The 25,512-nt window shown below is 41.8% G+C and overlaps 1 protein-coding gene across 1 annotated transcript in view; it reads left to right on the top strand.

The window, feature by feature from the left end:
* The window catches only part of LOC126416881 (facilitated trehalose transporter Tret1-2 homolog), a 148,639-nt gene extending 127,589 nt beyond the window's left edge, over window positions 1-21,050 (top strand). Inside the window, exon 6 of the mRNA XM_050084765.1 lies at window positions 19,285-21,050. Coding sequence (XP_049940722.1) covers window positions 19,285-19,785 — 501 coding nt within the window. The 3' untranslated portion in view covers window positions 19,786-21,050. The remainder of the gene's footprint in view (window positions 1-19,284) is intronic.
* Window positions 21,051-25,512: the final 4,462 nt, after the last annotated feature.

Below are 25,512 nucleotides of genomic sequence, written 5' to 3'. Positions count from 1 at the left end.
ATACCACATCTCAAATACTTCGATTCTCTTCCGTAATGATTTTCACAGCCTCTGTCTCACTATCGTACAATCCTGTGTTCCAAAAGTACATTCTCGGAAATTTCTTCCTCAAATTAAGGCCTGTGTTCGATACCAGTAGATTTCTCGTTGACAGAATGCCCTTTTTGCCAATGCTCGTCTGCTTTTGATGTCCTTCTTGCTCTTCCATCATGGGCTATTTAGCTGCATAGGTAGCAGAATTCCGTAGCTTCATCTACTTTGTGATCACCAATCCTCTGATGTTAAGTTTCTCGCTCTTCTCATTTCTACTACACCTCATTACTTCCGTCTTTCATCGATTTACTCTCAATCCATCTTCTGTTCTCATTAGACCGTTCGTTTCATTCAGCAGATCATGTCATTCTTCTTCCCTTTCACTGAGTACAGCAATATCATCAGCGAATCTTATCATTCATATGCTTTCGCCTTGAATTTTAGTTCCACTCATCAGTCTTTCTTTTATTTTAGTCATTACTTATTTTATGTATAGATTGAAAAGTGGGAGCGAAAAATTACATCCCTGTCTTACATCCTATTTAATCCGAGCACTACTCCCTTATCTTACACCCTATTTAATCCGAGTACTACATCCTTGTCTTATTCCCTATTTAATCCGAGCACTTCGTTCATCATCTTCCACCCTTACTGATCCCTCTTGGCTCTTGTTCATACTGTATAGTACTATAAAATACTTCTTTTCCTACAGCTTAGTCCTTATTTTCATTTGACTCTCTCGAACGTTTTTTCCACGTTGAGGATGCTATGAACGTTGTAACGGCTCCACGTGAGCCGGTACACGACTTGTTACAAGAGTCACATGCTCAAAACACACCTGGGTGTCCTTCCGACACTCAGGGAATTTTAACCCCGCATTATGTTATATTATCACTCTTAATATAGTCTGCAAATGTGAATGCGGGTCGTCTGCTGACGTATGCGTGGGCTGTCTGCTGTGGGTTCTCTGAATGTAGAGATGCAGTTTAGCCAAACACTGTATTAGAGTGCGACTGCACTGGACCAGAGAGACATAAGTTCCCCGCGCGTTAGCAGGCCCCGTTATGTTGGCAAATAGTCGCTGTGCAGACTTCCTGAACCCTTTCGGCCACCGTGTGTGGACCCCGGACTAGGGGGACGGTTAGGCATTCCCTGCTGAGACTCTGGTGAGTATAGACGCTCTGTGTGATGGCTCCTATGGTCATCTTACTTAGGACAGATAGTCAGGATCCATAAAATTGATTTTTTTTTTGTATCACTGATGACAGGCCAGCATTCCATATAACTGTACTATTAAGTAAAGTGAGTGATCAAGGAATTATTTTCATGATTTTATTAAATAAAATGTTGTTGTTATACTAAAATTCTTTGTCTCACAGCAACGTCTTATTTCCGTTACCATTCCAGTTACGTTATTCAAACTTTCAAGTTAAAGTTAACCAATAATCAGAAATTTTGTAGGGATATTTGCTAATTCAAACGGTCGTAAGCGTCTTTCACAAAAGATACAGGTGCCATTTTCAAGTTGAGCATGCCTGCCAAGGGTTTGCGGAATGCAAGTATCACGCAACGTGACTTGATTTTTCGTTAGGTTTGGTTCCATTACCATCCTCATCAACGTCAGTACTGACTCTCTGGTGCCTTCACCATTCTTGAAGCCAAACTTTTCGTCATGTAAACACATCCTCAATTTTCTTTTCATTCTTCTCTGTATTATTGTCATTAACTTGGATGTATGAGATGTTAAGGTAATTGTGCGATACTTGTGTGGATCTTGATTTTCCGAAAGATGGTATATCACGAGACTCATACATTCTACACATTAAGGTGAATAGTCATTTTGTTGCCCCTTCCCCGTATGATTTTAGAAATTCTAATAGAATGTTGTCTATCTCTTCTGTCTTATTTGATATTAAATCATTCAAAGCTCTTATAAATCCTGTTTCTAATACTGGATCCACTATGTCTTCCTGTCAAGTACTGTTTCTTCTTCTATCACGTCATCACACAAGCCCGCCCCCTCATAGTAGTCTTCAGTGTACTCTTACCACATATCCGCTGTCTCCTCTGCATTTAAAAATGGAATTCCCATTGCACTCTAAATGTCACCGCCCTTGCTTTTTATTTTACAGACGGTTGTTTTGCTTTTCTATAAGCTGAACCACTCCTTCCAAAAATCATTTCTTTTTCGATTTCTTCACATTTGTCACGCGACCATTTTGCTTTAGGTTCCCTGCATTTCCTTTTTATTTAGCGCATATGCGATCTGTATTTCTGTATTCATAAATTTCCCTAAAAATGTTTGTACTTCCCTCTTTCATAGAGCTACTGAAGTATTCCTTCCGTAACCCATGGTTTCTTCACAGATACCTTTCTTGCACCTACATTTTTCTTTCCAACTTCTGTGATTGCCCTTTTTAGAGATGGACAGTCCTCTTCCACTGTACTGGCTACTGAGCTATTCATTATCGCAGTATCTGTTGCTTTACAGAACTTCATGCATATCTCTTCATTCCTTAGTACTTCCGTATTCTACTTCTTTGTGCATTGATTCTTCGCGACTGGTCTCTTAAACTTCAGCCTACTCTTCATCACTATCAAATTGAGATTCGAGTCTACATATGCTCGTTGGTACACTTTACAATTTGATACCTGGTTTCAGAATCTCTATCTGACCATGATGTAATCTAACTGAAATCTTGCTGTATCTCTCGTCTTTTTCCAAGTATATTTCCTCCTCCGATTATTCTTCAAGAGAATATTTCCTATTACTAGCTGAAATTTATTGCAAAACTCTTATCTTTCTCGTCTCTCATTCCTAGTACCAAACCCATATTGTCCTGTAGCCCTTTCTTCTACTCCTTCCAGTATCCAGTTCTCCATGACTATTAGATTTTCATCTTGCCCGCGAAAGGCAAAGGTCCCGAGTTCGAGTCTCGGTCGGGCACACAGTTGTAATCTGGCAGGAAGTTTCGTATCAGCGCACAGTCCGCTGCAGAGTGAAAATCTCATTCTGGAAACATCCTCCAGGCTGTGGCTCAGCCATGTTTCCGCTATATCCTTTCTTTCAGGAGTGCTAGTTCTGCAGGTTCGCAGGAGAGCTTCTGTAAAGTTTGGAAGGTAGGAGACGAGGTACTGGCAGAAGTAAAGCTGTGAGTACCGGGCGTGAGTCGTGCTTCGGTATCTCAGTTGGTAGAGCACTTGCCCGCGAAAGGCAAAGGTCCCGAGTTAGAGTCTCGGTCGGGCACACAGTTTTAATCTGCCAGGAAGTTTCATATCAGCGCACACTCCGCTGCAGAGTGAAAATCTCAATCTGGAATCTTCTTTTTCCGTTTCACGGTTTTAGAACAATAATAAAAATGAAACATCCCCATTATTGATTCTTTCATGATCAAAGACTTGTAAAAGTCGTCAGTAGGGTGACGTGTGACATTTAGTTTACAGATTTCATAACAGATAACAGTAATCGAAAACGAGAGCCACTCAGGTCTAAAAGTGATTGAAACATATAGCTACATATGTTACAAAAGGGTACGGTAAAATCTGTAGAAAGAAAATCAAGTTGTAACTGTCAATCATTAAGATTACATCACAAGACTAAAAATGTTATATTACATGAAGACCGTTCAAATAAAATATAAAACTTACGCACCAGGAACAAATATAAGACGTCAATATAAGTATTTGACAGCAACACTTGCGAATATGTATACATTCCTCCAGGAACTCTTTGGGTTCAACATGCCTGAACATAACTTATAATCATCAAAAATCAAGCACAGTTACATGGGCTTATTAAACCTAGACCCCAGGCAACTAAGGATTTAAATGACAGTTATCACTTATGTAATCCATAAATCAAATAAAGATAAGTATAAACCGAAGTAATAAACTTATGGCTAATCTTCAGGTAACAGCCGAACACGAAAGTGCTTAATAGATTCGCTAAACTCAGACCTTGTGTACCTAACAACATTAATAATACTTTGGGTAACACATGTTACAACACGTCTGTCTTATTTAAGACCATCATTACTTGAATACAAATAGGTGACTGTGCTTGAAATAACGTTACAATTTTCGTAGAAACAGAGAGTACCATTGTGTATGAGCTCCCTATAACACAAGATCTCAGGTTGTATGTAAATTTATTTATGAACTAAAATATATATCTTGTTGAAAATATTGATGTAAGCATCATGTTACATATATTACAGCAGGACATAATAATAATTATATATAGAATAGCATGTTATAACTGTTTTTCATTCAGTCTATATCAGGAGATTACAAAAATCAGGTTACACGAAAACCATCCCAGTAGAATATAATAAAACCGATGCACATGGTACAAACATAAAACATCACAAGTTCATGACAGCAACACCTTGTGACTTGAATATTCTCTCTGGATATTAACAAAAACTATATGTATATAATTGCAGAAGGTTGCTATAAGGCTATGGGTTGATGCAGCCCTCATTATTATCAAAAAACCTACATTGTAAATCAATGAACAAAACACTTTATTGCTTAAGCTGTAAAATTTCAGTGAAATTATAAGGAATTTTTATTCTTCGATTTTTTCTGTTCTTTTCCCATGTTTTTTGTGTTTCTTTATTTTATACTTCTTCCTGATGATGGTTGCTAAAACTGAAGACGGTTGAGAATGAAGGTGTATATGTACAGCTTGTAGCTCAAATACATGACCGCTGTAACAGTTACCGACAAAAAACTTTAAAAAAAGACACGTCACGAAGGAATTATCCAGAATTTGCGGACAAACAAATGATTACAACTTCAGAAAAATTGGATCATTTGTTCAAGAGAAAGAGCTTCACAAACTGAGCGAGCCAACAACGCCTTTGTCGGCCTCTGGCCTTTATGCAAGCAGTTACTTGGCTTGGCATTGATTGGCAGAGTTGTTGGATGTCGTCCTGAGGGGTACCGTGCCACATTCTGTCCAATTGGTGCCCACATTGCTCCAAACGTTCTCAACTGGGGAGAGATCCGGCTGGCCGAGATAGGCTTCGGTAAGCACTAATACAAGCTGTAGAAACTCTCGTATGTGCAGGCCAGCAATATCTTGCTGAAATGTAAGCCCGGGATGATTCGCCATGACGGACACAAAACGGATCATAGAACATCGTCAACGTACAACTGTGCGGTAAGGGTGCCGCACATGACAATCAAATGGATCCCGCTGTGAAATGGAACGGCACCACAGACAGTCACTCCTGGACGCCGGCCCTTATTGGCGGGTGACACTCAGGCTGGTATCCCATCACTTTGCGAATCGCCTCCAAACACGTCTTCGCTGGTCATTGTGGGTCAGGTCGAAGAGGGACTCATCACTGAAGACAATTCTACTGCAGTCAATTAGATTCCAGGGGGGGGGGGGGGGGGGGGACATGTATGAAGACTCACTGCACAACGGTGGGACAGCAACCCGACTATCGCCCATCATACAGGCCGACAATCGGGAGTGATGATCCAGGGTGTCATTCCTTTTCATAGCAGGATAAGGATTAGCTTGCATTTATCGCGAATCTCTTGCCCAACGTAAAGCCCCGAGCGGCTGGAAAAAAGCGCAGGTGACACCTGTATATAAGAAGGGTAGAAGGACGGATCCTCAAAATTACAGACCAATATCCTTAACATCGGTTTGTTGCAGGATTCTCGAACATAGTCTCAGTTCGAATATAATGAATTTCCTTGAGACAGAGAAGTTGCTGTCCATGCATCAGCACGGCTTTAGAAAGCATCGCTCCTGCGAAATGCAACTCGCCCTTTTCTCACATGATATCTTGCGAACCATGGATGAAGGGTATCAGACGGATGCCATATTCCTTGACTTCCGGAAAGCGTTTGACTCGGTGCCCCACTGCAGACTCCTAACTAAGGTACGAGCATATGGGATTGGTTCCCAAATATGTGAGTGGCTCGAAGACTTCTTGAGTAACAGAACCGAGTACGTTGTCCTCTATGGTGAGTGTTCATCGGAGGTGAGGGTATCATCTGGAGTGCCCCAGGGAAGTGTGGTAGGACCGCTGTTGTTTTCTATCTACATAAATGATCTTTTGGATAGGGTGGATAGCAATGTGCGGCTGTTTGCTGATGATGCTGTGGTGTACGGGAAGGTGTCGTCGGTAAGCGACTGTAGGAGGATACCAGATGACTTGGATGGGATTTGTGATTGGTGTATGGAATGCCAGCTAACTCTAAATATAGGTAAATGTAAATTGATGCAGATGAATACGAAAAAGAATCACGTAATTTTTGAATACTCCATTAGTAGTGTAGCGCTTGACAAAGTCACGTCGATTAAATATTTGGCCGTAACATTGCAGAGCGATATGAAGTGGGACAAGCATGTAATGGTAGTTGTGGGGAAGGCGGATAGTCGTCTTCGGTTCATTGGTAGAATTTTGGGAAGATGTGGTTCATCTGTAAAGGAGGCCGCTTATAAAACACTAATACGATCTATTCTTGAGTACTGCTCGAGTGTTTGGGATCCCTATCAGGTCGGATTGAGGGAGGACATAGAAGCAATTCGGAGGCGGGCTGCTAGATTTGTTACTGGTAGGTTTGATCATCACGCGAGTGTTACGGAAATGCTTCAGGTACTCGGGTGGGAGTCTCTGGAGGAAAGGAGGCGTTCTTTTCGTGAATCACTACTGATGAAATTTAGAGAACCAGCATTTGAGGCTGACTGCAGTACAATTTTACTGCCGCCAACTTACATTTCGCGGAAAGACCACAAATATAAGATAAGAGAGATTAGGGGTCGTACAGAGGCATATAGGCAGTCATTTTTCCCTCGTTCTGTTTGGGAGTGTAACAGGGAGAGAAGATGCTAGTTGTGGTACGAGGTACCCTCCGCCACACACCGTATGGTGGATTGCGGAGTACGTATGTAGATGTAGATGTAGATGTAGCATAACACACTGATTTTACAGAATCTGGCACGATATCTTTCAGGATAACATCCAATAATTCGATGAATCAGTGCCAAGGTGAATAACTGCTCGCATAAGGACCAGAGTTGGAACAAAACTTTACTGACAAGCTCAGTCCCTGAAGCTCTTTCTCTTGAATGAATCATCCACTTTTTTGTTGAATTATAACAGTTTGTTTGTCTGTACATGTACATCACACATATGCATTTCCAGCCATTTGGCTAATTCCTTCGTGGTGCATTGATTTTATTATTATTAATAATGTTATTTTTCTTGGATTGTCTTTGACATCGCACATAAACAATAAGCACGTTACACGTTACATCTAGTTTGGGGCTAAGGTTTAGAAATTGCTGTAGTGCAAAAAACCAGACGCTAGACATTCGTTCACGAGAAGTGCAACGATAAATACAAATTATAGGAAGGTGGCTCCAGAAGGAATGGATATGAGATAAAGGGTGGACGAGACTTAAAAAGAGGAACGTGATAAACTGTAATTAAAGAAAGACAGGGGAAAAGAAAGCGACGTAACTGAGTGAGAAGCGGAAGTATAAAGAGCGCAAAAATTGGTTCAAATGGCTCTAAGCACTATGGGACTTAAGGGGGGTAGGACGTCAAACGGGCCGACTTGAAGCAGGAGAGGCATCACAGGACATTTTAGTAACCAGTGTCAATACTTTTACAAATAAATTCATAAAACTTTGTCAGCATCACCACGAAGGATTCAGGATTCACACTCATTGCAGTGGAAGGTCGAAAACATAACGAAATAAATTTTTTTACGTGTCAAATTTCATCATCTTTTTCACTTGCTAATGGCAGCATTTGTTGCTATAGGTACACTCTTCTTCCTAAGTTAGAGAGATTCTTCGATGAATTTTGCACAGCATACATACCATACTTATAGGTGTATGAAACTCTAGAATTTATTTAATTTATGAAAAAACGAATGAGCTGTTATATTTTAAACTTCATGTTTAGAAAAATCACAAATTTTATAGTTGATTACCTCAAATTTTACCACAGTTTTTAATAGATTTTGAAAATCCTAGAGTTTCATACACCTTTAAGTATGGTTTGTACGCTATGCAAAATTCATCGAAGAATCTCTCTCACTTATGAAGAAAAGTGTGCCTATAGCAACAAATGCAGTGAATGTAAGTGAAAGAAATGATGAAATTTCACAAGTAAAAAAAAATTATTTCGCTATGTTTTCAAACTTCCTCTGCTATGAGTGTGAATTCTGAATCCTTCCTGGTCATGCTGACAAAGTTTTATGAATTTATTTGTAAAATTATAGACAGTGGAAATTAAAATGTCCCGTGGTGCCTCTCTTGCTCCAAGTCGGCCAGTTTGACGTCCTATCCCCCTTAACAGCTGAGGTCGTCAGTCCCCTAAACTTAGAACTACTTGAACCTAACTAACCTAAAGACATCACACACATCCATGCTCGAGGCAGGATTCGAACCTGCGACCTTAGCAGCCGCGTGGTTCCGGACTGAAGTGCCTAGAACCGCTCGGCCACCACGGCCAGCTAAAGAACGCAAATTGAGAAGATCGGAACGCTTGCTTTACTGTTTGACGCAGGGAAAATTGGTCATATACCTTAATTATTTGGGACAATGTTGTGAGGATGACAAAAGAAATTGTTTCAGCCTCTTCTTAAAAGCAACAAGACATTGTAAAGTGCTGCGTAGAGGCGGCCACCAACGACAGAGTTGGAAGTTTCATGGATCAGCACAGCTAGGATATTACATCGGTGAGGACTTGTACTTTTACTACGATGAGACGACAGGTAATCTCTGATGCGTGGTACTAGCGCATGCGCACTGGGGAATCGATGAGGTAGACACAGCGTGTGACACGTAACTTGACTGATGGCAAACCAAACTAATTGGGAGCGTAAAGCACTGACATAACCAAACAGACGTTACAGGTGAAGAGCACACAAGCAATCGTGGTCAGTACCAACCACTTAGTTCTCTCGCTAGACGTCCGTGTTGGATTACGTCGCCGTAGTGTAGGTTCGGTATAACGAATGATTGGACAAGTTTACGCTTCATATCCAGTGGAAATATGTTCAGAAGTGTTTTGAGGGCATAGAAGCTAGAGGAACTGTTCCTTCCCGTGGGAACAGTATTTTTTGCCCAGTTGAGATTGTCATCCAGTTCATACCCAAACTGTTGCTATCTTCTGATACGGTACTGGAATACCGTCAAGGAGAGTAGGAGGCAAATGTTCAAACCATTCTGAATTTGTCGGTTTATGATGGGATATTAATATTACTTGGAATATCTTCACATGCAGTTTGCCCGCTTCTTACCAACAGATTGTCATTCATCAGGACGATCGCAGAGCTGATATCTTCAGCTCTGGCACTGAGGCAAAGCTAGAGGCCGTTGACAAATAAAATATTTACAGGAGGACAGAACAGACGAGATGCCTTTGACATACAAGGAAAACAATATTAGTCTTAGCACTCACCGCTGGGAGTTTCCTGAGAGTTCATGCTTTTACATGACATTTCATTCCCACAGGCAACACGCACTGAGGAATCGATGAGGTAGACACAGCGTGTGACATGTAACTTGACTGATGGCAAACCAAACTAATTGGGAGCGTAAAGCACTGACGTAACCAAACAGACGTTACAGGTGAAGAGCACACAAGCAATCGTGATCAGAACCAACCACTTAGTTCTCTCGCTAGACGTCCGTGTTGGATTACGTCGCCGTAGTGTAGGTTCGGTATAACGAATGATTGGACAAGTTTACGCTTCATATCCCGTGGAAATATGTTCAGAAGTGTTTTGAAGGCATAGAAGCTAGAGGAACTGTTCCTTCCTGTGGGAACAGTATTTTCTACCCAGTTGAGATTGTCATTCAGTTCATACCCAAACTGTTACTATCTTCTGATACGGTACTGGAATACCGTCAAGGAGAGTAGGAGGTAAATGTTCAAACCATTCTGAATTTGTCGGTTTATGATGGGATAGTAATATTACTTGGAATATCTTCACATGTAGTTTGCCCGCTTCTTACCAACAGATTGTCATTCATCAAGACGATCGAAGAGCTGATATCTTCAGCTCTGGCACTGAGGCAAAGTTAGAGGCCGTTGACAAATGAAATATTTACAGGAGGACAGAACCGACGAGATTCCTTTGACATACAAGGGCAACAATATTAGTCTTAGCACTCACCGCTGGGACATTCCTGAGAGTTAAATGACATTTCATTCCCACAGGCAACACGTTGCTGTATGTTTTTCAAGTGATTTTCAAACCAGTCCAGCGTACTCTCTCAAAATTTTAGCTGTTGCATTTTTCTGAGCAGTACCGCATGTGAAAGTTGAAGGCATAAGATGCTCGGTTGAAATATCGTACTGACAAAATTATGGCCCCACGGTTGTCCGCTGCATATTTCAGTTCATCAGTTACCTTAATTAATGCAATGTTTGTGCTGTGCTGTTTACGAAAGCCAGACATATGTATCATATCAGCTGAATGTACCGGGTGTATCAGAATTAACACCGAAAGTGACGCGGATGAAAGTATCCACAAACGGTTCGTTTACAAGAAAACTGAGACAGTGTAGTTACGAGACAACAGTACGAAATGTTGCACTAATTAGTACAAAAAACTGGAAGTGTAAACTTTTCCATAAAGTCCCCATTTAATTATTTTCAAATTGCACCCACAGTCTATTGTTGGGGAATACGGTACAAGCATGACAGGGTACCAGCACATTTTGCTGCTCACTTAACAATTGCAAGAAATTATTCACTTAATGGACCGCAACGTAAACCCAGCATATAAACACGAGCTCAGTGAAGTTATTTTGTCTACTCAGTTTGAGAACTGGACAGGAAATGCTGGGAAGATACAGGCTGTCTGCAAACTGAAAAGCGAACAGCGTTCATGGTGCAGGAAGTCGCCTTTCTCGAAAGAACACTAAAACTACCATACACGATGACTAAGAATCAATTGCTCTCAGTGTAGAACAGTCTGCAAATATTATGTAGATTCTGACCATATGTGCTTCTTGTGTTGTTATTATTAGTAACTCATATCTGTATTTCATGTATTGTTAACACACATCGCTGAAAATAAACACCCCTAGGCTTGTCTACACACTGCGCCATCAGTGATTCAATAGGTGAGCAGCAGAAGGGTTGGTACAATTTTGTGGGACACCCTATACTGATACAGTGCGGTAGAAAGAGTGGGGAATCGCCCGCTCACTCTTCATTTAGCAGACCTACGGACGGGTAAGTGGATGACCGCAATCTGGCGACCTATCTTCCGTTGCACTTCTAACCTCCTCTCCCCTCTTCTACCCTGTCACAACCCCAGAGCGCTATTTATCGCTCAACACGGTTCGCTTCTCCTTTTACGATAACGGGCTACGTTAACACATAATAGGCCTAACACAGATACCACACCTGTAGCAGTATCGTCCGCTGAACATGAGTATTGTGAGGAATTGTACCGAGAATTTTCCGACAAGAGGAGGGGAAACTGATTCGGAAACAGTTAAATTTCTACATTAATATTAATGTAATTTGACTATACACTGATGAACCGAAACGTTATAACCACCTGTTTAACAGCTTGTTTGCCGGCCGGTGTGGCCGAGCGGTTCTACGCGCTTCAGTCTGAACCGCGCGTTTTTACGGTCTCAGGTTCGAATCCTACCTCGGGCATGGATGTGTCTGATGTCCTTAGGTTTAAGTAGTTCTAAGTTCTAGGGGATTGATGACCTTAGATGTTAAGTCAGAGCCATTTGAACCATTTCAACAGCTTGTTTGTCCACCTTTGGAACCAAGTACATCACTGATTCTGAGTACCAGGTATCCGACAGTTTGTTGGTAGGTTTGTAGAAGTATGTAGATATAGATGTCTACACACAGGTCATGTATTTCGCGTAAATAAGGATTCGCTGATTAACGTGTACGGTGATGGCACGCGTTAGCGACACAGATGGATTCCGCAGGATTTACATCAGGCGAAATGGTCGCCGACACATCAACGTCAGTTCACTATAACGCTCCTCAAAACACTGTAGCACGATTATGGCTCTCACTACCACAGATCCCACGCAAGCGCAGGGGAATGTCTCTCATAGCAGAATACTTCCACCAGTCCCCGTCCGTTGCGCGCTGCAGGTTTCGAGCCGCCGTTCACCTCGATGACGGCGTTTATGAAGACTACCATCGACCTAGTGTAGCAAAAATGTGATACAGCCGACGAGCCTTCACGTTTCCATAGACCGACGGTCGAATCCCGGTGGCCTCTTGCCCACTGCAGTCGTAACTGACGATGTCGTTGCGTCTACTTGTTGGGGTGGTCTACCGCGAAACTCTATTTCAACAATCTACGATGAACTGTATGATCCGAAACACTTGTGCGTGCACCAGCATTGTGCTCTTTCGGTAGAGATGCCACGGATCACTGCCTGTTCTACTTTACAGAGCAAACAAGCCTACGAATCCCACGTTCTGTGAAAAGTCGTGGACGTCCAACCATATAGCGGCTAGTGGTAGTTTCACTGTCCTACCTCTTTACGTAGATGCTCACGACAGTGGCACGTGAACATTCGACCATCTTCGCCGTTTTCGAGATACTCGTTCACAGGCCCTGCCTAATAACAATCGGCGCTTTGTCAAAGTCGCTTATCTCTATGGACTTTCTCATTTGCAGGCAGCCTTTACCTTCGCCAGGGTGATCCCTCACTCTTGTCTGCTCCGCTTACATACTTTTGTTATCGCCTCACATGCCCGCAACGCCACCATGTTTTGGCTTATCAGTGTAGGTTTGTTGAATGAAAAGTTGAAACTCAGTAATATAAAAGATAAGACATTTGAATAACGCAGACTCTTGACTAGTGTGTATGGGTTCGACACAACGAATTAAAACAAAAAGTGAGAATTTTTATGAATGAAAGGAAGAACATTTTAATAATTCTTATAAATAATTTTGATGGATATAATTTTAAAGTTTAGCATATAGGACGATTTGTGACCAAATGTGGTTGCCCGAAGATGGACTTTTGACTAAGGTAGTTCGTCACGTGACTCGCTGAGCTGAGAGCATACAGAGGCTTTTTCGTGGTTTTTTGCCGGTGGCGGCGGCCTGGTAAGATCCATTATGCGGCAAAGTGCCGCTCGATGTGTGTGTACTGAGTAAGGCATTTTGGAATTCAGTTTCCTTGCTTTCGTTCCTTGTTTTCGAGATATCAGTGCACTACATAATTCTTTGGATTCTCGTATATAATTTGGGTGCAAACTGCTCTACATGCACCACTAGACCCGTGACAAATTCAGTTTGTTCTTGGTATAATATCTAACAGATTCCAGCTCCATGATACTAAGATCTAATCTTTCATTTGTTATTTTGAATCGATGAATGCTGTGTTGAGCTAGCGCTCGAAATCTCGACTTCTTCTTTTGCTTGTGCCTTTGTCCCGCAGTGCTCGCAGGGTCGGCATTGTTACAATCGGATTTGGCATGGCTAATCTAAAGGAGCGGCCGAATACCCTTCTTGCCTCCACCCCACACCCCTCGTGACGGAATCACTGTACCCCAGCTGTCTGCGTCTAGTGTAAACCATGAAATAGTGCGAACGTGTTTCACACGTCTGCGAGTCATGTAATTCACCTAGTGGGATGTGCAAAACCACCTAAAAACCACATCCAGGCTGGCTGGCACACTAGCCCACGTCGGTAATCCACCGGGCGGATTCGATCCGGGGCCGGCGCGCCTCCCCGAGTCCAGGAAGCTGCACATTAGCGCTCTCGGCTAACCTGGTGGGTGCTCGAAATCTCGACTATTCTGATTAAATCATTTAAAAAGTGTGACTTACGTTAGTCATAATCGCCCTGACTCCAGCTAAAAAATATATCACTTACTTTCATTTGTCTTTTTTATTCACTGACTGAATTTCATCGGTCACTGGTTTAAAATTAAAAGGTGCATGTAAGAGCATAAATACCTCTTCCCTTAGTAGACGAACCATCTCCTAATGTTTAGGTTGTTCACTCGTCCCTTCGGTGGGAAAATAGCTTTCGTTCATCTGTATAATGCAGTTTGGTATGCGCGAATGTATTTGTTAGTGCACGCTACACCTGCTCTAAGTTGCATACTGCATTTAGATGTGGTACACACATTTAATATTTTCTCGTAACTCATTTCATTTAACAATAAATATTAATTTTATACCATTAAGAGACTATTTTTAATAATCTTCGATTTTTCCACCCCCTGCAACGTGGGAACTCTTAGTCCTAGAGAAGGAATGAATGTGACTTACTCTGAAGGAAATTTAATGTAGTTTAATTTTTTGCGATAAAATTTTTCCCTGCAACAACTCTCCCCCTCCCCCCCCCCCTCCCTAAACTTCACATCTCACCAGTCAGGATTATTGGTATGTTGTTCACGACACTCCCTCTCTACTGCCGCACAGGGTAGCCGTGCGGTCTAAGGCGCCTTACCGCGCCGGTCCCCACGTCGGAGGTTCGAGTCCTCTCTCGTGCTTGGGTCTGTGTGCTGTCCTTAAGATAAATTAGGTTAAGTTAATTTAATTACTGTGTAAACCTAAGGACCGATGATCTCAGCAGTTTGATCCCGTAGAACCTTACTACAAATTTCCCTCTCTACTACAGTAAAAAAATTTTACCCCCTGGTCAACCTTTTTTGGTCTCGGTTGACTGCGTTACTTTGGAAACTTCATCAAAGCCATGCAAAATTTATTACCTCTCTCTCTCTCTTTCTCTCTCTCTCCCTCCCTCCCTAGTAGAAAAGTGCAGACAGGCTGAGCACGCACCTGCAGTGCTGCAAGTAGAGCTATAGAACTACCACAGCCTACTGTAGTGTGCCATAAGTAAGTGTAAATTACAGTAGTTTTTCTAGTATCGTTGGTCAGTTTAGGTCGCACCCACGTTACCTGTATGTTGGTTGTGCTGCATACTTATCGGGGGTTACTTTCTAACGATTGCTTTCTTTACGTAAGGATCAGTGTTTTACTTGATTCCTCTAAAAATCGGAAGTGGTGAACTGTCTAGAAACTGAGTGCGGATATACCAAAGGCCAGGTAAACTACATACAATTATGTTAACTGAATCTTCCATCGGTTCTTGGTAGAACATTATAACAAATGAAAAGCACTAGTTTTCTTTTGTTCTACAGTACTACTTTTATTGTGTTAATCGGTTTTCGGCTTACAAGACCATCTTCAGACATTTACTGAGTATTGTCACCAAAAATGTTACAATATTTGTAATCGACATTGGATGACAAGCTACACTTTTAGATTGAAGCAAAAACATACAGTAAGTAACATCTTTGACAAGGTCGTGGCAGTGCAATGTAAAGAGTAAAAATTGAACAGTAAATAAATAAAAATAGAATAGACAGGAATAAACTTTAACACAAAATAGGAACAGCATGCCTACATAACAGTGTCTATTAATAAACAAAACTAATAAAATTAGTACTTGACAAGGCTACTTCAGGAGGTATAAAACATAAGACAGTGATACACAAACCAATTAAAAGAAGAAAGAATTATCAATATAACTACAGAATATGTAAGGAACTTAAGCTCTATCAATAAGATAAACAGAAATGAATAAATGCAGGAAAATGGAGGATTGTTAGGGAATGTACAGTAAATGCAAACTTTGAGAGTGTGGTGGTCCTGCATTTTAAAAGGTAAAGGGCTGAACAATACAGAAATACAAAAGGAACAAACAGGAAAAAACATTAACATTATACTCAAAACAGTGATTATGCAACAATTTGCATAAAACAAATGACCCAAGCAAAATGAAAGGAATATTTGATGAAACAACTACAAGAGATTAAACATGAAAAGTAATACAAGCACTAGTTAGAAGAAAGCCTTAACAATTGAAACTACAATTTATATGGATTACATAGACAATTCCAATGAAAATGGAGCATATTTAAAACCTTTCTCAAACACTTTTTGTTCATTTGGCAACATAATCAAGTTAGGTATGTTAATTACACGTTGGGAAAACTTTTGTTTACGATATAATTTAGAGATGCACTCACGTTCCTAATCATAGATAATTTCCTGTTCTGCCGCAAAAATACATCATGAGTAAGATCTCTAACACAGTGACAAACTTCACTATCAAAAACTATGCTCCTCCCCACCCTCCATCACAAAAACACCTGGAGATTATGAAAATAGATACTCAATACGATCTAATGATAGTTACCACTGCAAAATATTTAGTTGCCAAAGCACTAAAGAAAGAAACGAGATTCGAGTGCAACATCCCACGGGCTGTTGACTTTCACAGCCTCAAATCCTGAAAAAAGAAATTACAACAACAAGATATCATTGCCACAAAATCTGATAAAGACAACAGTATTGTACTTGTGTACAAACCTGATTATGTGGATAAAGTTAATGATTTCCTGAATACCACATGCTTCCAACTCCTTCCTAAAGACCCCACTAAATTATTCAAAGAGGATGTTAAACGTGCAAGCAATTCATGCAAAAGCATATTCTCTGATTCTGATGCAAAACTGTTAATTAATATGAACCCAGTGCCTCCTAGACTGTATGGACTTCCTAAATTGCATACACAAGATGTTCCTATTCGTCCAGTTGTATCATCCTTCACTGCTCCATCTTACAAATTACTGGTAAACTGGACCCTTAAATTAAGAGCAATACTAAATTCATACCATAGCATGGCATCTCAAACTCTGTGGACCTTCGAAATAAGATAAAGGTATATCTGTCCCACACAGTGATAAATTAGTATCCTTTGATGGCTGCAGTTTGCTTTCCAACACAGCAGTAGTGGAAAGTGTTGACATTCTGACAGAGCTGATGTACAAGTCTAATGTCAATCCTGTGGAATTGAATGACTTGAGGCTGGCCACTCAGACATGCTTGGCACAGAACTATTTACTGTTCCAAGGGAAACTTTATAAACAATTAGATGGCTGAGCTATGGGTTCCCCTCTTAGTCCACTATTGGCTGAAACAATTATGGATCAATTTGAACAACATTTTCTGAAAAAATAACGTTTGATTTTAAATAATAAATACTGGTTTAGATATGTGGATGATGTTCTGTATATGTGGACTGGTACTAACAGACAACACATTTTTGAAAAACCTAAACAGCCAAAATAAAAATATTCAGTTCACAATGGAGATTGGCAACCAATCCATAAACTTCTTAGCTCTCACCACTGACATCGGTACACAGACACATTATCTCAGAATTTATAGAAAAATTACAACTACAGACACAGTAATACCTTCTTGCTCACAACATCCCATAGCTCAGAAAAATGCAGCTTTCCACTCAATGGTACACAGTCTCATACCCGTCTCCAATGTCCACAGATAATTTTAAAGGAGAGTTAGATACAATAAAATTTATTGCCACAGCCAGTGGCTACAGTTCAGTCCTTCTTGACCACATCTTACGCAGGAAACAAAAACGGAAAATTATACCCCTCCTCTATGCCCCATCTGCTTCCCCATCCACTTCCCGCAAGAAATGGTGTACATTGCCATATCTAGGAGAGGTATCATAAATTGCAGCCAAAGCGCTGAAAACCTGCAAATATAGTCTTCCCTACTATGTTAAGAACGTGACATTCCAGTTTATTGTCAATAGCGAAGATAAGAGCCAGTTATTAGCCAACAGTGGAGTATACAAAATTACTTGTTCTGGTTGTGACAAGTTTTACGTTGGTCAGTCAGGCAGAGACACAGCAACTAGGCTGGCTGAATACGAATGCAGCTGGAGGTTGCGGAATTCTGACTCCGCATTTGCAGAGCATGTACTGAGTGAGGGTCACAACTACCAGCCAGAGTCCATGTCCTTCACTTAGGAAACAAAGGCCACAAACTCATCCTGCTGGAAGCCCTGGAAATTAACGAGCATCTAGCGCACAGTCCAGATCTAATCTTGAATGACCAGACACTGCTCAACACTTCCCCTCTCCTAAACTTCAAGTAATAACCTCTGTTTTTCATTACTTCCCACACTGTCTGCTCATACATATTCCCATATTCCTGTATTATTTTATTGAAATTGTCTATGCAATCCATATAAACTGTTAAGGCTTTCTTCTAACTAGTACTCTTACTACTTTTCGTGTTTAATCTCTTGTAGTTGCCTCATCAAATACTGCTTTTATTTTACTTGGTTCATTTGTTTAACGCAAATTGTTACATAATCACTGTTTAGAGTATAATGTTAATGTGTTTCCTGTTTCCTCCTTTTATATTTCTGTACTGCTCAGCCTTTTACCTTTTGAAATTCAGTACCACCACACTCTCAAAGACTGCATTTACTATATGTTCCCTCACACTCCTCCATTTTCCTGCATTTATCCATTTCTATTTATCTTATTGATATTGCTTACGTTCCTTGTATATATTCTGTAGTTATATTGATAATTATTTCTTCTTTTAATTGGTTTGTGTATCACTCTCCACGTTTTATACCTCCTGAAATAGCCTTGTCAAGTACTAATTTTATTTCATTTTATTAGTTTTGTTTATTAATAGAAACAGTTATGTAGGCATGCTGTTCCTATTTTGTATTAAAGTTTTTTCCTGTCTACTCCGTTTTTATTTATTTACTGTTCAATTTTTACTTTTTACATTGTATTGCCACCATACTGTCAAATACGTTACTTACTGTATGTTTCTGCTTCGATCTAGAAATGTAACTTCTCTTCCAATGTTGTTTGCAGATATTGTAACTTGTAACAAAGGGATGTTGTGGTAAAAATAAAGAAAATAACACAGTGCTAGAAAACGCAATTTCCTCAACAAAAAGATAAAATAAAAAGCGCAAAACAAAACTATATCAAACATCGCTTCAACACTTCAATGAAATTATATAAAACATGTATCTGTTGTTCATAAACAACTTCCGCGTTTATCAGTACCAACAGGAAACTCTTGCCTTTGAGAAATTCGTATTAGATATGGATGTAAATTACTCGATGGATTAACACTGAGAGATGTGCGGTTATCATTATGTGAAAAACAGACAATCGAACGAAAAAAAGAAACATAGAGAAGTTGTTGGTTCACTGTTTCTCTCTCACACATGATTTATGTTTCTTTCCGTACCAATTTTACCAATACTGCCGATAATCCTACCATTCACTACGCCATTTGGGTAGTGTAGCAAAGCCGTAATTTTGGTAGAGCACAACTCTAGCTCTGGTACATTCCTCGTACGACTACCAGCGTCTCTGCCGCCTGTCGTTTGTGCAGGTGGTTGGCGGCTTGCTGTCGGCGCCGCTGGTGGACCGCATGGGTCGTCGCCCGACGCTGTTCCTCTCCAATGCGGCCGTCGGCGCCTCAGTGGCGGTCATGGGCGTGTACCTGTACCTCAAGGCGGAGACCCAGGCGGACCTGTCGAGCATCGGCTGGCTGCCCGTCTCGTGCCTCTCAGTCTACGTGGTGATGGTGGCCTTTGGACTGGCCGCACTGCCGTACGTCGTGATTGCCGAGATTGTGCCTCCGAGAATTAGAGGCTTAATTGCCACCTGCGGCTACTTCGTCATCTGCTTCACTGGTGGCACCATGGCCAAGCTGTACCCACTCATGTCGGAAAGCATGGGGACCTACGGTACCTTCTGGTTCTTCGCTGCCGTGTGCGCCCTCTCCACCCTTATTGCGTGGTTCGTATTGCCAGAAACAAAGGGTCGTCCCATCGAGGACATCCTCAGGGAGCTCAACGGTGGCAAGGATGTCTATATCAGCAGTACTTAGTGATCTACCGACCTCGCAAATTGCTCCTTTTGCCCATTACACTGTGTAACATCATAGATCAGGCTCGTCTAAACTGTGCCCCTGGGGCGCTAACGCGCGGCCAACGCCCCGGGCGAATTCGTATGTTGCTGCAGTGGCCGAGCCATGCCGCTTAACTGGCCGTGTGGACTGTCCGAACGCCAGCCGATAGATATATTTGTTCGCCCGTTTTCCCTTCGGGCAGACGACGTCTCACAAGTGCTTCAACTAGAGCTGATTGTCCTACAGTGCCATATCCGCCTGAAGGACCGCTTTATTATGTGTAAAACTTTGGATGACTTTTACAGCTGTCTTCCACAAGAGAAATATCCTCTTTCGCACAAGCACGCGGCCAAAGTTCTCAATGTTTGGTTCCACGTATATTTGTGGGCGCTTTTTCGCTTTTTTAAAGCTTACTAAAACTAAGAACTTTTCATTCCTTGGCGATAAAAATTTGACCAATTCTTTGAAGTTAGCAGTCTCACGGAATATTGTACCAAGCCTAGACAAAATCGTTTCCTCGAAAAAGAAAAACGTATAAAATGTTAATTCTCTTCTTTAACAATGTTGACTGTAAGAATTAAAGAGCTTTATAACCTCAATTCTATTTTAATAAGTTTTCAAACTTGGTCAGTTAAAATTATTACGTACAAAACAGCAAACTAATGATCCGATTTCTAAACTCTGAAAAGGGATACAAAAAATTGTAGCACGAAGTATAACAAAAAATACTTACTTGTAACTACTAACGGTAAGAATGAGACTCTACATCCCTTACATAAAATTAATTCTAAAATAGAATATTTTGTTTACGTTTGATCTGACCGCGGGACAGTCCAGCGCAGAGCAGTGCTGTGTGGTCTCACTTGCTCTGCAGCCTTCTCTCTCTCTCTCTCTCTCTCTCTCTCTCTCGCTCCTATGGCGACACTAGCGACACACGGTCGCGGACGGGGCGCTGAACTACACTGACTTGCGCTCGCGGGGCGCAGGCGCGCCCGCCGGGCGCAATTCTTGGATGAGCCTAGTCATAGATTAAGGGTCGACCTGCGACAGCAATCGCACTAACTTGCGTACGGGCCGCTAGACACCGCCGCGAGCGCTAAGAGTGCACTGCGATCGCAGGCGCGCGTGTTGCGTAGGGAAGGCGAGGTGCCGCCACGAGCGCAACCGCATATAAGTGCCGATGGAGTTCGGCCAGGTCTCATTTTGTTGGCATCTAATTTTTCCTATTCTCTTATTTGATTAGTTGCTTAGCTCTCATTCGTTTATGGCTCTATTGTGCTCTCTTTCAGCCATTCTGATTATTTTGATTAACTCCCAATTGAGAAGTGGTCATTTTGGCATTTCACTTTTGCATATTTCTCATTTTGCTAATAATATTCTCCGTAGCTTTTTGCAATTGAATTGATTAACATAGTCTCATGTACTGTTTGTTCATTTCAGCCTGTTCATATTTTGATGTTCTTTAAATATGGGAAGCATTTCTTTCCTTAAATTTGTGTAAAGTATCCTCGATGTAGGATTTGTTCTGTGACACAGGTGTAAGTTTTTTAATATAAATTATATACTAAACTGTGCTTTAAAAGGAATTTATTTTTCAGTTTGTAGTACATCAGACGACAATTTTGTGATATGAGGGAGAAATTTGAGGGGCGCACCCATGGAATTAGTCTTAAGTGATCCCCTTAAAAAATAAAAATTTGTGTGACAGTGAAAGACGTGACACTGTAGGCACTCAAATTTTATATATATATATATATAATTATACGTCACAACTGGCAACATGACAAGAGTCCGTTCTGACTTGAACAAGACTTCTTGTAAAGATATTCTCCCAGAATTACTGTTCTTTCTATTTTTCCAAATTACTGTAGACCTCTAGTCCGGCAGCGGGATGCACTCATTCTCGTTATGCCAACTAAGGACTTGCTTGACCGAGCAGTAGCAGCTCCACGGTTTTAAAAGTCTGCAGAACGCCTTGCTACGCCCGCTAAATCCGCTGGGCAGAATAGGTAATAGGACTGTGGAAGGGCCAAAGGCTCAGGTCAGTTTCTCCATCTAATTGTCATTTATTGTAATTTAATAACCTTTACAACCTAAGCGGCACATAGCCGGACCTTCACTGAATGCAACTCTTTCACGGCTGAAGGCCTCCAAACAAGAAATTTTAACAATCAACAAGATAAAAACCAACTAAGGTAGCAATAAAATAATTTTAAAAAACAGCAACATATGCAAAGTCCAATACAAATGGCTGAGAGCCGCAATTAAGTTTCAGAATTTTAAAATATATTACCATAATATTTTAAAGGCAGAAGGCAGCAATGTTAGGCTTGAAAGATAAATTTCAAAATTAATTTTGCAAAATTTTTAAGAAAATAAAAACAATAACCATAAACCTTAAATTTAAAGTAGCAGACAACATATAATTAAACACCGGTGCCACTCAGAAGCCTCCAGGGAGGTCGGTCTGCCCTCGTTCACTTAGGCGAGAAAGATGGTGAGCCCAACTGTACTTGATCCGTCGGAACCCAACCAGGGGACAGCCACGGACCAACCGACACAACGACTTGCTCGCCATCAATCAGTACATGAGAACTCAAACACAAAAGGTTACGTACGTGATAATCCTCAATGATGTATGTATTAGCTGTCAAAATTACACACTATGTTGGACAGCGACAACTGGTGAGGAAAGGACGCTGCCTGCAATTACTTTAGTGCCCAGAGCAGGTAACCACGACACTAATGGCCAGAAGACAGAAAATGCCATTGGTGCACTCAAAATGTAGTCGACCAAAATAGTTAATTGCACCGCATGGCGGCTAAATTTTAGCAGTAGAAACACTCAGTGTTGCTCACAGGAAAACCTCCCCAACAGCAAACCATCTAAACGAACCACCACAACATGAATGGACATGGCTTGTGTAGTTGAAACCACTACTCAACTTTGACGTTCTGGGTCGGTGAACCACGAAGCTCGTAGCGATCGGACAGCTCCACACTCGCTCCGACACTGCGCAGGGATCGCCAGCGGCCCCAGCCGACTGCACCGCGAGGAGATAACTTCCGTCGTCCCCAACAACCGACCGACTCCTGCTGGTCCGTCCGCGACTGCTGCTCCGTTGCGACTGCACCGCTGGTGCGTCTCCCACTCACTTCCAGACACACGACAGCGGAAATACTGGCTCGGACCCAACCATGCAGAGGAAACACTCCCACCGGCTAAACGACGTCCCTGCACCAAGAGAGAACCTACCCAATTTCCACAAGATGGTAACTGAAGGGGCCCAGAAGAGCTCGGAGAACCAGTTACACGTCGCCCAATGAGGCGACCGACCTCTCAGAGCCAATACGCCGTCAAGATTTAAAACAACTTGTCAATCAAAACCACACAGCTACACACAGAGCCTGACAAACACTTGCACGAAGACCTGAACGATTCCCAACAGTAACTAAGCACACACGAAGACAAATCACGAGTCGATGCACACACACACAGCCGACTCATGAACGATCGGCGAGCCAAAACGTGTCGTCCGGTAGGACGGCCGACCGACGATCCACCATGACAGTGGCCCGGCTCAAGTGATGCGTGGCGGTAATGGTCGGGCGAGCCATGTCGACGCAGACATCACTGCTCCAGTCCGACTGCAGTACTGCCGCATTGCAATTCCCCAACTGCCAAGTCCGGACTGCGCTGCAGACGCGTTCCCACTGACTGGCAGACCTGAACTCGCAACCCGAACTGCGACCAACCAACTTACAACAGACAACGAACGGGAAGTAATAGCAGTCGAGCAAAGCTGCTAACGCCGCTCATGGTCAGGCAAAGCAGCAATTCAGTGACAGTAGTAATTCAAATTAACGTACTGAGATGGGAGCACGTTAAAAACAGGGTGTAAAATACATGATGGAGGGAACACGAGCCAGGCCCGGCTCACGCCTCTCCACACCGGATTCGCATGAGGCTGCATGGAGGAGGGTGACACGGCGGCCGGTAACATCCCTTGGGCCTTCACGGCCTCGACAAGGAGCTCTAGTCTGGCATCTGCGTTTTAACCTGTGTAATACAATCACTGCCATCTGTTGCAGACGTATGTAACTTGCCTACACCATGTCTGAAAATAATTGGTTATCTTGTGCAAAGTATAATGTATTTTCAATCATTTTCCCTGGGGTTGTATTTCAAAACTAGTACCATGCTAAGTGCATGCAAAGTATCTGTGAGTACTATGGTGTACCAGCGAACTGCCGAAGTTTCACACCGCTACCTATGGGTACTTATGGCCGGACGACTTATCGTATTGTGAAGCGTTAGCTGAGCAGCTTAGTACATCCTTGAGGTGCTACAGATTTTACCCCCACAGATAGAAAACTCCCTATAAGATCGTTCGAATTAAAAGAAAGCAAGGTCGCGGATAACGGCTAATGTAATGAAATTACCAGTGGTGGACCAATTAAGCATGGCAGAATGGGTACCACACCTCACATGGACATATTGAAAATGGGATCCATCTAACTACGAAAGGAAACTAAGCGTCACTATAACAATCTGATTTATCAGTTTTCAACAAGGCTCTCTTTCAGCAACCGTACATAAAACTTCCTGGCAGATTAAAACTGTGTGCCGGTCCCGAGTTCGAGTCTCTCCGCTGCAGATTGAAAATCTCATTCTGGAAACATCCCCTAAGCTGTAGCTAAGCCACGTCTCCGCAATATCCTTTCTTTCAGGAGTGCTAGTTCTGCAAGGTTCGCAGGAGAGCTTCTGTAAAATTTGGAAGGTAGGAGACGAGGTACTGGCAGAAGTAAAGCTGTGAGGACGGGGCGTGAGTCGTGCTTGGGTAGCTCAGATGGTAGAGCACTTGCCCGAAAAAGGCAAAGGTTCTGAGTTCCAGTCTCGGTCCGGCACAGAGTTTTAATCTTCCAGGAAGTTTCATAACAGCGCACTCTCCGCTGAAGAGTGAAAATCTCATTCTGGAACCGTACATAAGTTTCAACGGAGAAATAAAACAGCCAACCAGTAGAAAATAATTTTTTTATACGTTGACCTAGGCTTAGACTCCTCTAAGGACGTCTTCATAAAAATGAGATATTAACAACAGCAAAATTACTTTGAGAGAAGGCAACAGCCAAAGTTTCGAGCAGATAAAAGTTAATAACACTACAGCCTTTCGCTCGTATTCCTTGCAATGAATATCAGACTGTTTGATGTCTGTTGCCAGGTATACGTTCCAAAGGCTGTAACATTTATAATTTTTAGTTTTTCACTTGAGCTTGACTGTCCGAAACTTTGACTATTGACTTCTCGCAATGTAACTTCGCTGTTGTTAAAATTCAATACTGATGAAGGCAACTTTGAGGTGTCAAAACCTAGGTCAATGTATTAGAAAATTATCTGCAATCAGTTGGCAGTGTTATTTCTCCGTTGAAAGTCTTTGATGTAGGGAACAAGGCAGAAAATATCCCTCATTATGTAACAGATTACTAGCTACGAGCAATGAGAAGGCAAGTGCACATACATGACAACTCTCCACCACTACCAAAATAATTACTAAGACCAAATCACAAGTCTCCTTAGAAAATTCTAAACAAACCTTCCAGCATGTCTCCTCCAGGCCTAATGGCTGATCCCACACTCATAGCCTCATATTTTTTGCTGTCCTTCCGATCTGTATATTCACTAAAATGAATTATTTTCGCTTCACA

This window comes from Schistocerca serialis, chromosome 8 (genome assembly GCF_023864345.2).
Source record: "Schistocerca serialis cubense isolate TAMUIC-IGC-003099 chromosome 8, iqSchSeri2.2, whole genome shotgun sequence".
Taxonomy (NCBI): domain Eukaryota; kingdom Metazoa; phylum Arthropoda; class Insecta; order Orthoptera; family Acrididae; genus Schistocerca; species Schistocerca serialis.
The sequence above is the reverse complement of the archived record's forward strand: the minus strand, read 5'-3'. Positions and strand labels throughout refer to the sequence as shown.